The sequence below is a fragment of the Pagrus major genome, chromosome 2 (assembly GCF_040436345.1).
Source record: "Pagrus major chromosome 2, Pma_NU_1.0".
NCBI lineage: Eukaryota > Metazoa > Chordata > Actinopteri > Spariformes > Sparidae > Pagrus > Pagrus major.
Window position 1 is genome coordinate 12,139,432 of NC_133216.1, and position 15,518 is coordinate 12,154,949.

The following is a 15,518-nucleotide window of genomic DNA, read 5'->3' on the forward strand; positions in this document are numbered from 1 at the left end:
AATTGTATTCTTGTAATGTCATTAAAGGCTACATTGTAGAAGGTATAGGTCTATTTAGTTTCATATGACTAAGCCTACAATTAAAAATATGTATTCCTATCTCATAATATATCACTTTGATCCTTTGTCTGTCTGCTCATCCCTGTGTCCAAGTGGAAGTGCAAGTGGTCTGAGCATTATGGATGCATGTGACTATATGTGAGTACCTACAAACTCCACAAAATTGTGGAGAACATCAGCCTACAAGATCCACCAGATGTGGACTGATGTAGTTTAACTTAGGGCACAATTTTATCATAATGAACAACAAATGACACTCCAAGAAAGTGACACTATGTTAAACACAACAGTCTTTAATTACACCAATGAAAACCCATCCATTGTAAAATAAGATGCTATAGAATAACTTTTTTCAAGCAGTAAGACATTTCATATTTCATATTCTTGTGGGTGAAATCCTTTACGTCACCTACATGACACAAGTTACCTACGTACCTACGCCTACACCAGGACTGCAAATACCTCCACTGCATATGCACATGTATGTGACATAAGAGAACATATGTAATGTAAGTTAACTTACGTGATTAAGTTAAAATAAGTGAAGTTTGCATATATTTTTTTATTGTATATACAAAAAAGATTAATTCTGTCTCATGAAGATAATTGCAGTTACTGGGTCTGGTTTTCCCGCCCCATGATTGCCTTCTTCGTGTTCCTCTCTGGTCTCAGCAGGATTATGTAACACTTGGGTCCAAACAGTGCCACCAAGAGACCAAAACTGGAGGCCAGGATGGCAAATACCTCCACTGCATCTGCATATTTGCCTGGTGAGCTGACATAAGCAGGGACAAAGGCCACCCACACAGCACAGAAGATCAGCATACTGAAAGTGATGAGTTTGGCCTCATTGAAACTATCTGGAAGATTCCTTGCTATAAATGCAATCAGAAAACTGAGGGAAGCCAGTGAGCCAATATAGCCCAGTAACACAGCAAAGCCGATTGTGGACCCAACTGCACACTCATAAACAATCTTATCATTGTAGTATTGAGTGTTTTTATGAGGAGTTGGTGAGGCAGATACAATCCAGGCAGTGCAGACGGCTGCCTGAACAGAAGTGAGAACAATAACTGTTCCTCTCTGCTGCAAAACACCAAACCACTTCAGGCTGGCTCCACCTCCTGGCTTGGAGGCCTTGAACACAGCCAGAACCACCATGGTTTTTACCAAAATACATGAGACACAAAGCACAAAGCTGATCCCAAATGCTGCATGTCTCAGCTGGCATGTCCACAGTCTGGGGCGACCAATAAACAGCAGTGAACACAGGAAACATAACTTAAGGGACAGCAGTAACTGGAAACTCAGTTCTGAATTGTTGGCACGTACTATGGGTGTGCTACGATGATAAATAAAGATGCCCATGACAACAGCACACATACATGTGCCCAGCAAGGAGGCAACTGTCAAGCCGATACCAAGAGGCTCATGGAAAGAGAGAAATTCTGTTTTCTTAGGAACACAGTGGTCACGCTGGGGGCTGGACCAGAAGTCCCCAGAACAGCTGGTGCACCCCATGGCATCTAGGAGAAAAGGAACAGACTTGAGATACTCTATATGTTTATATTGTGTCTCAAAACTGCAATGATTAAAGTTAAAAACCAACCAGTTTTATTGCTGATCTTCCCCTCAGAACAAAGGATGCAGTCAAAACAGCACACAGGTTCCCCTTTCTTTCTGGCCATACGGGTACCTGGAGGACAGCTTTCACTGCACACTGAGCGGGGTGGCTATAGGGAGAAAAAATAGTATCTGTTATTCTCCATTACTTTACACTGCTATACTGAGTTATCCATGGCGTGTCTGACAAATCAGATATAACCTTTTTTGATTCAAAGTTCCAGAAGATTTTGTCTTCATCAATTGTGAGTTCTTCACCTTTGAAGGCCGACCTCTTGACCTCACCCACATTCTGAACTTCAGTTCTTCCATCAGGGAGCCACAGCCAGTTCATGACATCATAGATTGCTAAGGCATCACCATTCTCATCAAATGACACTTGATCACCAAATGTTGTAGTGAAGTTGACTTTTTCCAAGTAATACACTAGCTACATAGAGAGATGAAAATCCAAAGAGGACAGATTAAACCTCAAAGACCAAAAGCAATTAATGGGATGTCTGACCCTCCTGTATTTATTTTGTTTTTTCCTAACCTATTCTAGCACTACTTGACTATGTTGTTGACGGTAAAATGTTTCTGTGTGATCAAACATGGGGGTACCCAGAATTCAAATATCAAACTGCATACTAAAATTATGAACATATCAAAACAAGAACCTATCACTGAGCTGATAACACTAACCACTGCCATCACCCAGTAGTAGGTAATTTCCTCTCACTATTCTGCACATTACAATAAGTAGTACCACTTTGCAAGAAACACTAGACCGTGCGATTTAGTCATATAACAGGTGGAGTGTAAACTGATATCACACCTGCCATGGCTCCAGTTCTTTCAAATTGCCACAGCTGTGCCCGCTGAAAGGCCCTCTCCCTGGCTCACAATGCAGCATGTCATCAAGGGCATAGGCCAGAGCATACACAGCCTTGTACACATTATACTCTGGCCTGAGACTGGAAACATCTAACAACTCAGTCTCCACATCCTCTAGATTTTCCTGTCCAGTACATAATGTTCCCCCAGCCTCCACCCAACCTGCAGGAGGTGGTGTGAATGTACATTGAAATGTGAATTCCCAAAACCGGTTTACCTGAAATATATTCAAAACAGTCTTATAAATGATGACTATATATTATTCTTGCAATTACCAGATCAGATTGCACAGTTAAACTCTCACTATGCTATTTCCATAGCTGTTGTTATGGTGTAGGTCAGGACGTATTTGTAGGAGGAATTCCCTGAAGCCTGGTATTTCTCCTCGACGGATGGAAATGCCAAGTGTGCCAGCCAGGTACGGCATGATGTCAGGGGTCTGGAGGACAGTAGAAGTTGTCCAGGCTTCACTGGCCATCCACTGCAGGCCTGTCACATTCTGCCTCACCACCTGTGTATCAAATAAAATATATAACTCCACAATGCCATGTCAGTAAAGTATTGTCTAGTCTTCTGAATTGTACACAGCACACACAAGTGATGTCTTCCTTGTTCATACACAGATGCAATCCTGTGTTTTACACAGTATTTTATGAGCAAAGTGATGCATACCATCATAACCACAGTTTTGTGTAATTTGTCTGAGTAACTGATCGTACTCTAAAACCCTGCTAACAGGGCGTTGGACTAAAAGAGGTGTAACCTGTTCAATTAATATATTTGTCACAGTCCAATATGTTATTGCAACTTAAATCTGTCAGTTTGATAACTTAAAAAAATAAGACATATAACTTAGGTTGTAGTTCAAGCCCAACCTCTTCCATGAGGTTAATCATGGAACTGTCATGTGCAAACACAATGACCACACGAGCTGTGGATTTCTCCATCACATCCACGATCCTCCTTAGTTCATCTGGGTCATTGTCCCATGGCAACACCTCTAAGTAGGCAAGACAACCTCCACCAGACTGAGCCAGGTCAGATTGGAAGGATCGAGCAGTGTGGAGTCCATAGTCATCATCACTGACCAGCAGACCTGCCCAACTCCAGCCAAAACGCTTCAGTATCTGAATCATAGCCTGCACCTAGGTGAATGCAGAGATTACATGCTAAAAAGGTTTCACATTGGGTCATATTTAGTTATTGCAGTTCAAGGAATATAACAGTTTTTGCAGTGTAGAGATGTCTTTCTTGTGAATGTTTAACTGCACATGCTTTTATACTGATGGATGGTCACCTGGAAAGCATCACTTGGGATCGTCCTAAAGAAGGATGGAAACTTTCGTCGGTCACTCAGACAGGAACATGTGGCAAAATAACTCACCTGTGAAAGACACAGACTGTACATCCTGAAAACATTCACTTTCTAAAGGTTACTCCAAGTTTACAAGTGACATTAAATCTGAGATCATATCAAAATAATCCAATAGAATTAATAGAAGGCAAATTGGCAAACTTACCAAAGGTACTCTGTACAAACCTAAGACAGAGGAGATGGCAATAGAATGTGTAGAAAAAGCATCACCCACAATCCCTATGACTGGAGGGGTTCCTGCACAGGTGTCATTTAATATAAACTGCTTCTCTTGACCACTGACTGCGGATAATCCTGCACGAAATCCAATCCCTAGTTTGAAACAGTTATCATAAAAACTGTATCCCAGAGTCACATTAGGTAGCAGGTTGGTGTTTTTGTTGATCTCATCAATAGCAAAGGCCATGGTCTCGGCCATCCTAAATCCTGCAATATCAAAACTAACACAAATACCACTATTAACTATTGAAGAATACAACATACAATAACTGTGACAACATGAACACATTGCACAAGTACAGATTTTACAAACAATTATGTCAGTTGAATGTCAATAATTACTTACAATAATTCAATAGATACAACTGTAGGAAAATTAACAGAAATACATATGACTCATGGAATTGATTTTCTCCAGTTTTTGCTTTTGCCACTTCCCTGAGAGACTCACCCGTGGCAAGTAGGTTGTTGTGGCTCTGAGGTAAAAGAAAGGTCAGGAAAGACAGAGAAGAAGTGGATTCGAAATATCCCACCTAGAACCACATCTCCAGCCTTGTGCATCTCATTTAGATGAAACTGTCCCTGTAACCGGCAGGAGGAGGAATAAAGAGGGGAGGACACAACAGAAGAGAAGTAGGAATACAAAAATATGAAATACATGAGCGAGAGCAATTTCATATCTAAAAATCCCCACATGACTTTCCTCCTGTTCATCCCTCTCCTGAGCCCAGTCAGCTTTATTACTGTCAACCTGTTTTATTGACTTGCAGCATTGTTTAATCTTAAGCACCACCCAATGGGCTATAAGCAAGAGTCGAGGCAGGGCCTAAAATTATTGTAATTTGAGATTGATTTTGAGCATCCTAAGACAAGTAGTGGAACATTATGTCTCCCCATCTATTTTCCTTTGCACTGACTTTTTCATGACAACAGACAACAGTGTTGGGGGTAACGTGTTACAAAAGCAACATGTTACAATAATATATTTCTTTTAAGGATCTATGGCCAGCACTGGGACCTACAATGTTAAATATTGTTAATTTATCATTCATGACTGGTGTCCCTGCTAGCTTTAAGTCTGCTGTGGTTAAGCCTCTTCTCAAGAAACCACATGTTGACCCAGGGTCTTTAAATAGTTATAGACCAGTATCCAACCTTCCCTTCTTCTCTGAAGTCTTGGAAAGAGTTTGGCATCTCTGGCCTGGCTCTCGCTTTGCTAAAGTCTTACCTATCGGAAAGAACACAATGTGTTTCTTATAATAATACTACTTCAATATTTACTGATGTAAAGAATGGAGTTCCCCAAGGCTCTGTTCTGGCCCTTTGCTCTTCTCTTTTTATATTTCACCTCTTGGCAAAATTATTCACAGTTAGAGAGTACATTTCCACTACGATGCGGACGATACTCAGGTGTATGTGCCCAACAAAGCTGATAAAAACTCTCAAATCACAAAATTAGAGACCTGCTTGTATGCGGTGAAGAAATGGATGTCAGAAAACATCCTGCTCCTGAATTCTGATAAAAACAGATGTTGGTCCTTGGCCACGCTTGACAGAAACACCACTTTGATCAGGTGGCGGTAACTCTTGACAACTGTGTTATTTCTCAAAGTTCAATTATCAAGAATCTTGGTGTTACATCTGATTCTACCCTCTCTTTCGATCAGCACATCAAAGAAATTACCAAGATCGCTTTTTACCAGCTGTGCAACATAGCTAAAATTAGGTCCTTCCTGTCCACAGCTGATGCAGAGATCCTGATTCATGCCTTTGTTTCATCTAGACTGGATTATTGCAATGCCTTATTTTCAGGTCTACCGCGTGAGAGCACTAAAAGTCTTCAAATGGTTCAGAATGCTGCAGCGAGAGTCTAAACACGTACAAGAAACTTTGATCATATAACACCAATCCAAGCCTTACTGCATTGGCTCCCAATTCATGTCAGATCAGACTTCAAGGTACTGCTGATGACATACAAAACCACATGGCCTTGCCCCATCGAACGTGTCTGATCTCATTATACCACTATATTCCACCTTGTGTATTACGCTCTCAGAATTCAGGGCTCCTGACGGTTCCAAGGATAAAAAGAAGTCAGCTCGCTGCAGGACTTTTTCCCGTTGTGCCCCCTTTCTCTGGAATAACCTCCCAGCTGACATCAGACAATTTGGCCTTCAAAACTAAACTCAAAATTTACTTCTTTGACTTGACCTTTAATTAGTCCTTGACTTCGACTGCTAGCTTCTTCACAGGGTTGGTCTCAGTCTCAATAAGTCTCTTACATATAGTATTAGAATATACATTGTCCTGCCAACGAGAAATAATCTGTTTATTCTGATTAACATTGCATTTCTTTAATTTTAGTTTTTTTGTTTTCTGTTCCCACAAGCTGCAAGCTGTGTCGGTCCCTCACTGTTGCCTCTCTATAGCTTTCTCCTCTGTCTCCTCCTCCTCTCTTTTAATTCAGGCTCCCTTCTGATGGACCGCGGGATCATTGCTCTGCTCTGTTTTACTCTCTCCTTATATCTGTATTTCTGTAAAATGTGATGCCTCTTCATTCTGATGTCTTCTTTTTGACTGTGAATTATCTTGTATGGCCTGCCCTCTTCCAGGTCACCATGGTGAAAAAAGGCATAGAAAAATAAATTGTATTCTTGTAATGTCATTAAAGGCTACATTGTAGAAGGTATAGGTCTATTTAGTTTCATATGACTAAGCCTACAATTAAAAATATGTATTCCTATCTCATAATATATCACTTTGATCCTTTGTCTGTCTGCTCATCCCTGTGTCCAAGTGGAAGTGCAAGTGGTCTGAGCATTATGGATGCATGTGACTATTTGTGAGTACCTACAAACTCCACAAAATTGTGGAGAACATCAGCCTACAAGATCCACCAGATGTGGACTGATGTAGTTTAACTTAGGGCACAATTTTATCATAATGAACAACAAATGACACTCCAAGAAAGTGACACTATGTTAAACACAACAGTCTTTAATTACACCAATGAAAACCCATCCATTGTAAAATAAGATGCTATAGAATAACTTTTTTCAAGCAGTAAGACATTTCATAGTTCATATTCTTGTGGGTGAAATCCTTTACGTCACCTACATGACACAAGTTACCTACGTACCTACGCCTACACCAGGACTGCAAATACCTCCACTGCATATGCACATGTATGTGACATAAGAGAACATATGTAATGTAAGTTAACTTACGTGATGAAGTTAAAGTAAATGAAGTTTGCATTCATTTTTTTATTGTATATACAAAAAAGATTAATTCTGTCTCATGAAGATAATTGCAGTTACTGGGTCTGGATTTCCCGACCCATGATTGCCTTCTTTGTGTTTCTCTCTGGTCTCAGCAGGATTATGTAACACTTGGGTCCAAACAGTGCCACCAAGAGACCAAAACTGGAGGCCAGGATGGCAAATACCTCCACTGCATCTGCATATTTGCCTGGTGAGCTGATATAAGCAGGGACAAAGGCCACCCACACAGCACAGAAGATCAGCATACTGAAAGTGATGAGTTTGGCCTCATTGAAACTATCTGGAAGATTCCTTGCTATAAATGCAATCAGAAAACTGAGGGAAGCCAATGAGCCAATATAGCCCAGTAACACAGCAAAGCCGATTGTGGACCCAACTGCACACTCATAAACAATCTTATCATTGTAGTATTGAGTGTTTTTATGAGGAGTTGGTGAGGCAGATACAATCCAGGCAGTGCAGACGGCTGCCTGAACAGAAGTGAGAACAATAACTGTTCCTCTCTGCTGCAAAACACCAAACCACTTCAGGCTGGCTCCACCTCCTGGCTTGGAGGCCTTGAACACAGCCAGAACCACCATGGTTTTTACTAAAATACATGAGACACAAAGCACAAAGCTGATCCCAAATGCTGCATGTCTCAGCTGGCATGTCCACAGTCTGGGGCGACCAATAAACAGCAGTGAACACAGGAAACATAACTTAAGGGACAGCAGTAACTGGAAACTCAGTTCTGAATTGTTGGCACGTACTATGGGTGTGCTACGATGATAAATAAAGATGCCCATGACAACAGCACACATACATGTGCCCAGCAAGGAGGCAACTGTCAAGCCGATACCCAGAGGCTCATGGAAAGAGAGAAATTCTGTTTTCTTAGGAACACAGTGGTCACGCTGGGGGCTGGACCAGAAGTCCTCAGGACAGCTGGTGCACCCCATGGCATCTAGGAGAAAAGGAACAGACCTGAGATACTCTATATGTTTATGTTGTGTCTCAAAACTGCAATGTTTAAAGTTAAAAACCAACCAGTTTTATTGCTGATCTTCCCCTCAGAACAAAGGATGCAGTCAAAACAGCACACAGGTTCCCCTTTCTTTCTGGCCATGCGGGTACCTGGAGGACAGCTTTCACTGCACACTGAGCGGGGTGGCTATAGGGAGAAAAAATAGTATCTGTTATTCTCCATTACTTTACACTGCTATACTGAGTTATCCATGGCGTGTCTGACAAATCAGATATAACCTTTTTTGATTCAAAGTTCCAGAAGATTTTGTCTTCATCAATTGTGAGTTCTTCACCTTTGGAAGCCGACCTCTTGACCTCACCCACATTCTGAACTTCAGTTCTTCCATCAGGGAGCCACAGCCAGTTCATGACATCATAGATTGCTAAGGCATCACCATTCTCATCAAATGACACTTGATCACCAAATGTTGTAGTGAAGTTGACTTTTTCCAAGTAATACACTAGCTATATAGAGAGACGGAAAAACAAAGAGGACAGATTAAACCAAAAAGACCAAAAGGAATTAATGGGATGTCTGATCCTCCTGTATTTATTTTGTTTTTTCCTAAACTATTCTAGCAGTTGGCATCAAGTAATTGCTACTTCTAACCCAGATACTGTCACAGTCGGTGGTTGACTAGATTGTTGAGGGATACAAAATAATTCTGTGTGATCATGGTAAACATGGGGGTACCCAGAATTCAATTATCAAACTCCATACTACACGTATGAACATATCAAAACAAGAACCTATCACTGAGCTGATAATACCAACCAGTGCCATCACCCAGTAGTAGGCAATTTCCTCTCACTATATGTTTGGCACATTACAATTAGTAGCACTACTTGGCAAGAAACACTCAACCGTATGAGTTCGTCATTTAGTCATATAACAGGTGGAGTGTAAACTGATATCACACCTGCCATGGCTCGAGTTCTTTCAAATTGCCACAGCTGTGCCCGCTGAAAGGCCCTCTCCCTGGCTCACACTGCAGCATGTCATCAAGGGCATAGGCCAGAGCATACACAGCCTTGTACACATTATACTCTGGCCTGAGATTGGAAACGTCCAACAACTCAGTCACCACATCCCCTAGGTTTTCTAGGTTTTCCTGTCCAGTACATAATGGTCCCCCAGCCTCCACCCAACCTGCTGGAGGTGGTGTGAATTTACATTGAAATGTGAATTCCCAAAACTGGTTTACCTGAAATATATTCAAAACAGTCTTATAAATGTTGACTATATATTATTCTTGAAATTGCCAGATCAGATCGCACAGTTAAGTTCTCACTATGCTATTTCCATAGCTGTTGTTATGGTGTAGGTCAGGACGTATTTGTAGGAGGAATTCCCTGAAGCCTGGTATTTCTCCTCGACGGATGGCAATGCCCAGTGTGCCAGCCAGGTACGGCATGAAGTCAGGGGTCTGGAGGACAGAAGCAGCTGTCCAGGCTTCACTGGCCATCCACTGCAGGCCTGTCACATTCTGCCTCACCACCTGTGTGTCAAATAAAATATATAACTCCATAATGCCACGTCACTAAAGTACTGTCTAGTCTTCTGAATTGTACACAGTACACACAAGTGATGTCTTACTTTTTCATACACAGATGCAATCCTTTGTTTTACACAGTATTTTATGAGCAAAGTGATGCATATCATCATAACCACAGTTTTGTGTAATTTGTCTGAGTAACTGACCGAACTCTAAAACCCTGCTAACAGGGCATTTAGCAAATAAGAAGTGTAATGTATTCTAATAAATATATTTGTCACAAGCCAATATGTTATTGCAACTTCAATCTTTTTGTTTGATAAATCAATAAACAATTAAGACTTATAACTACAACTAGGTTGTGGTTAAAGCCCAACCTCTTCCATGAGGTTAATCATGAAACTCTCATGTGCAAACACAATGACCACACGAGCTGTGGATTTCTTCATCAAATCCACGATCCTCCTCAGTTCATCTGGGTCATTGCTCCATGGCAACACCTCTAAGTAGGCAAGACAACCTCCACCAGACTGAAACAGGTCAGATTGGAAGGATCGAGCAGCGTGGAGTCCATAGTCATCATCACTGACCAGCAGACCTGCCCAACTCCAGCCAAAACGCTTCAGTATCTGAATCATAGCCTGCACCTAAGTGAATACAGAGATTAGTGCACAGGTTGAATAGTCTTTTTTGTGGAAAACATGCTACAAAGGGATCACATTGGATCATATTTAGTTACTGCATTTCAAGGAATATAACTGTTTTTGCTGTGTAGCAGCTCTTTCTTGTGAATGTTTAACTGTACGTCCTTTTATGCATTTTCATTTCGCTGATTGATGGTCACCTGGAAAGCATCACTTGGGATCGTCCTAAAAAAGGATGGAAACTTCTGTCGGTCACTCAGACAGGAACATGTGGCAAAATAACTCACCTGTGAAAGACACAGACTGTATAGCCTGAACACATTCAAAACCTTTTCCGGCTCTTTTAATCTTTAAAAGGTTGATTACTCAATGTTTACAACTGACATCAAACTTGAAATCATATCAAAATGATCCACTGAATTAACAGAAGGCAAACTTACCATAGGTACTCTGTACAAACCTAGGACAGAGGAGATGGCAATAGAACGTGTAGAGGAAGAATCACCCACAATCCCTATGACTGGAGGGGTTCCTGCACAGGTCTCATCTCGTGAAAACTGCTCCTCTTGACCACTGACTGAGGATAATCCTGCACGAAATCCAATTGCTAATTCGGCACAGTTATCATAAAGACTGTATCCCAGAGTCACATTAGGTAGCAGGTTTGTGTTTTTGTTGATCTCATCAATAGCAAATGCCATGCTCTGGGCCCTCCTAAGTCCTAGAATATCAAAACTAACACAAATACCACTATTAACTATTGAAAAATACAACATACAATAACTGTGACAACATGAACACATTGCACAAGTACACATAAAAACAATTATGGCAGTTGAACATAAACAGTTATTTACAGTAATGATATAGATACTTGTAGGAAAAAGTAACATGTTTAAAATAGCATACATGCAAAATCTAATTCTTTCAGAGTTATATTTGATTTGCAGAAATATATATGACTCATGGAATTGATTTTCTCCAGTTTTTGCTTTTGCCACTTCCCTGAGAGACTCACCCGTGACAGGTAGGCTGTGGTGGCTCTGAGGTAAAAGATAGTTCAGGAAAGACAGAGAAGAAGTGGACCTGAAATATCCCACCTAGAACCACATCTCCAGCCTTGTGCATCTCATTTAGATCAAACCGTCCCTGTAACTGGCAGGAGGAGGAATAAAGAGGGGAGGACACAACAGAAGAGAAGTAGGAATACAACAACATGAAATACATCGGTGAGAGCAATTTAATATCTAAAAATCCCCACATGACTTTCTTCCTGTTCATCCCCTTTCTGAGCCCAGTCAGTGTTATTGCTGTCAACCTCTTTTATTGACTTGCAGCATTGTTTAATCTTAAGTACCACCCAATGGGCTATAAGCAAGAGTAGAGGCAGGGCTACAATTATTTTAATTTCAGATTGATTTTGAGCATACTAAGACAAGTGGTGGAACAATATGTCTTCCCTATTTTTATCTATCTATTTATCTATTTTTCTTTGCACTGTCTTTTTGATGACAACAGAGAACAGTGTTGGGGATAACACATTACAAAACCAACACGTTACAGTAATATATTTCTTTTAGCGGTAATAGAGTAATATAATGCTTTAGTAATAATTATCAGTAATTTATTACATTTGTTATGTCATGTAATACGTTACAATCTGCATTACCAACCAAACTGAAGCGTTTGGTGTTGTTTTTTTTTTGAAGAATCCATCCACACCGCGCATGACAGCAAACTTCCACCACCGAAAAAAAAAAAAAAATACTCAGTCACTTGTGTGACTGAAATGAGCCATATTTCGTAGGCCTAATAATGAAGCCTAATACTCTGAGCGCACTTCGATTCACATGCCCAAGACAGCTCTGTCTTCATTTTATTCAGTTATCTACATTTGTCCGGACAAAGACTAATTCTGTCCGTGGAGGAAACTTTAACTTTAACCACACTGCATTTGACATGAGTAAAAGCTCACATCACAGAAAGAATACTAAAACACTTCTCACTCCATTGCAACCTTCATCGGGAAGTGTCAAAATGGTGGATGAAAAATAACCAGCTATCTCCCTCAATGTATTTTGAACAGAACTGCAATCGTCACGTGAGGCTGTTCTTAGTGACATGAAATCTGAAATAGCCAGCCTGCACCAAGAAATCAAAAGAGATATCTCATCCCTCCGGGAGGAAACCGAAGCAGACATATGCTCCATCTGCTCTGAACTAGCTAACGAGCTAGCCTTACTCCATGCTGCCCACACGGAGCTTTCACAAGAACAATTGGAAATGGGCAAATCTCTGAATGACACCATGGATCGAGTTGTGGCTCTAGAAAATAAACAGGGCTTGAAGGCAAAGGAGTACAAGAAACTACAAGAAAAGTGCCTAGATATTGAAAACCGGAGCCGAAGACAAAAGTTGAGGCTTATCGGTATCCAGGGTGGTGCCGAAGCTGGAAAACCCAACAAATGTTGAAGCTGCATTTTTCGCTGAAGTCCTGGGAGCGAACAATTTTGATGGCCCGGTGGTTATATACCACGCACAGAGAACAATGGCACCGATACCCACAAGAGGAGAGAGGCCCCAAGCTATTATTGCACTCTTGCATTACTTATCTGACAAAGAGAAAATTCTGGGGCTGTCAAAAAGTAAATGCCATCTAACCTACAATGGAACTCCGTTGCATATCTTCCCAGATATGAGCCCAGAGGTTGGGAAGCTGTGGGCAATAAGCTGTGTCGAGTGGTTGGTCGGCTGGCTAACCAGTTAACTAACTAGTCGGCTGGTTTGCATTACCAAGCACAGCAGGCTAGCACGGACTTACTGTTTATTTATTTTATATTACGCCTGGAGGAAATGACTTGTCTTCATTTTATGTGGTAACAGTGAATGTCAATGAATCATAAATTAATTTTTGGGTCATGCACAGTCCGGTGCTGACATAAACATGGACATTGTTGCAAGTTTGGCTAAATGCCCTCTCTCATTGACAACTGGGAACTTAAACTAAATTGAGTGTACGTTCTACCTATACCAGTCATACATTTGTGACAGCTTTATTTGGCCTTTTTCTCAGTTAGTTTGCAGGTAGTATTGGGTAGAGTCCTCTGTTTTAGAGTCCATGGTGGCTGACATCTTTGTTTACATTGTGAGGTCACTTACTACGGTGCGGCACTAGGCTCAGAATAGGTGATAGAGGAGAAAGTAAGATAGATGTAATTATTGATTTGTCCCATTTTTTTTTTCTCCTCTCTTTTCCCATTCCTTTGAAAACAACTTTGGATGTGTCTTTTATTTTTTGTGTCAATTGGATTGTGCTAATTAATCAATTCTTAACATATTTTAAAATATTTTACTGTGAATTTAGGTATAAATGTAAAAGACTTATGTTGTTAAGGAGCTAAGAGCAAAATTTTGCTAACAGCAGTCTAACTGAATGTCTCTTGTAAAGAGTAAGTTTAGTTTGGTTTTTTTCGTCTAGGTTTTTCTTTACCTCTCAGTTGGGGAAAGGTAAAGAGGGGTTAGGGGTTTGTTCTGAATGGGGGTTCTGTGTTTTTACAGCTTTTTTTTCTTTTTTTCCTTTCCTTTCGCCTTATTTTTTCTCAAAGCTCAGATAGTTGTCAAGACTGCTGCTCACTGTTTTTACTTTATCTACCTTTGACCTTGCTAATGGCTGGTTCCACAACAGTACCAAATAAAACAAAATGGGGAAGGCTAGTGCAGCTCACCTCGTAGAATAGTAGGGGCTTAAATTGGACTGTAAAACGTGGGAACATATTGGCTCATCTTAAAAGACTGGGGACTGTTATTGCCATCCTGCAGGAGACTCACTTAAAGAATCAGGAGCATACTCGCCTGCGTAAAAATTGAGTTGGCCAGATATTTCACTCCCACTTTAACTGTGAATCTAGAAGTACCGCAATACTAATTAGCAAATCTGTTCCATTTATATTATCTAATGCCATTCCAGATCTGTATGGCAGATATATTATTGTCACTGGGAAACTATATAACATCACTATTGTCTTAGCCAATATTTATGCCCCCAATTATGACACTGAGCACTTTATAACTTCTTTTTTGGGCACCTTACCTAATCCCGATACTCACCAACTGATTCTGGGTGGTGATTTCAATCTTGTTTTCAATCCAGTACTGGATAGATCTTCAGACATACCACAGGCACTGACTAAGTCAGCAAAAGTGATAAATACATTCTTGGACAGGTTCAAGATTGCAGGATCCATGGAGATATTAAATATATATATATATATATATATATATATATATATATATATATATATATACATACATATATATATATATATATATATATATATATATATATATACATATGTGTATTTATATATATATATATATATATATATATATATATATATATATATATATATATATGTGTGTGTGTATATATATATATATATATATATATATATATATATATATATATATACATATATTTATATTGTTTTCTCAGTTAAGTCTACTTCTTTATGATGCCTGCAGAGATGTTTGTTGTGTTGCCTGTGGATGCGTATGCTACACGCACATAGCAAGCAGATGGTGGTGCAGCGAAACACTGGAGGTTGGTGCGGTGGTGTGGGAGTGTCACTCCATGGTCCATGTATGTGATGTGTTGGGAACCCCCGCTGATCAGTTTGCCAAAAGGGGAAGCTGCTACGTTATTACGCTACTAGCATGCTGGACCTACTAGTGATCATTTGTCATTTCTCATCGACTGATTAAAAATAATAGTTAAGTCATTACTGTGTGTTTTAAACTGGGGGACAAGACCGAACCAAAGTGAAAGTGAAACTTAATGCTACACAGAGAAATGTCTGTTGTATTCCCTCTGCAGTATTTATCCATGCTAAATAACATGCCGTGCTACTGACCCGTTCGACTCTGTTTATGATCT

At 40.2% G+C, this 15,518-nt stretch overlaps 2 protein-coding genes across 2 annotated transcripts; both read right to left on the reverse strand.

Moving 5' to 3' along the window:
* Positions 1–672: 672 nt before the first annotated feature.
* Positions 673–4,783, reverse strand: LOC141015449 (extracellular calcium-sensing receptor-like). The gene is made up of 9 exons (XM_073489531.1): positions 4,605–4,783; positions 4,080–4,374; positions 3,857–3,943; positions 3,435–3,704; positions 2,864–3,070; positions 2,501–2,776; positions 1,886–2,113; positions 1,670–1,793; positions 673–1,586 (listed from the first exon to the last, which is right to left on the reverse strand). The coding sequence occupies exons 1-9, from the start codon at positions 4,712–4,714 to the stop codon at positions 673–675; spliced, it is 2,511 nt and encodes an 836-aa protein (XP_073345632.1). The 5' UTR covers positions 4,715–4,783.
* Positions 4,784–7,469: 2,686 nt separating this feature from the next.
* Positions 7,470–12,608, reverse strand: LOC141012788 (extracellular calcium-sensing receptor-like). The gene is made up of 10 exons (XM_073486310.1): positions 12,603–12,608; positions 11,604–11,740; positions 11,026–11,320; positions 10,786–10,872; positions 10,319–10,588; positions 9,738–9,944; positions 9,366–9,650; positions 8,683–8,910; positions 8,467–8,590; positions 7,470–8,383 (listed from the first exon to the last, which is right to left on the reverse strand). Exons 1-10 carry the CDS (start codon positions 12,606–12,608, stop codon positions 7,470–7,472), a joined length of 2,553 nt encoding a protein of 850 aa, XP_073342411.1.
* Between the last annotated feature and the right edge of the window lie 2,910 nt (positions 12,609–15,518).

Excerpts from the sequence above, each read along its gene's own strand:
- LOC141015449 (XM_073489531.1), bottom strand. The coding sequence starts at position 4,714 with ATGCACAAGGCTGGAGATGTGGTTCTAGGTGGGATATTTCGAATCCAC. Across the intron at positions 3,071-3,434 it reads TGATTAACCTCATGGAAGAG|GTGGTGAGGCAGAATGTGAC; the intron begins GTTGGGCTTGAA and ends TTTGATACACAG. Across the intron at positions 2,114-2,500 it reads AAGAACTGGAGCCATGGCAG|CTAGTGTATTACTTGGAAAA; the intron begins GTGTGATATCAG and ends CTCTCTATGTAG.
- LOC141012788 (XM_073486310.1), bottom strand. Across the intron at positions 9,651-9,737 it reads ACAGCTATGGAAATAGCATA|GTAAACCAGTTTTGGGAATT; the intron begins GTGAGAACTTAA and ends AATATATTTCAG. Across the intron at positions 8,384-8,466 it reads GAAGATCAGCAATAAAACTG|ATGCCATGGGGTGCACCAGC; the intron begins GTTGGTTTTTAA and ends CTTTTCTCCTAG.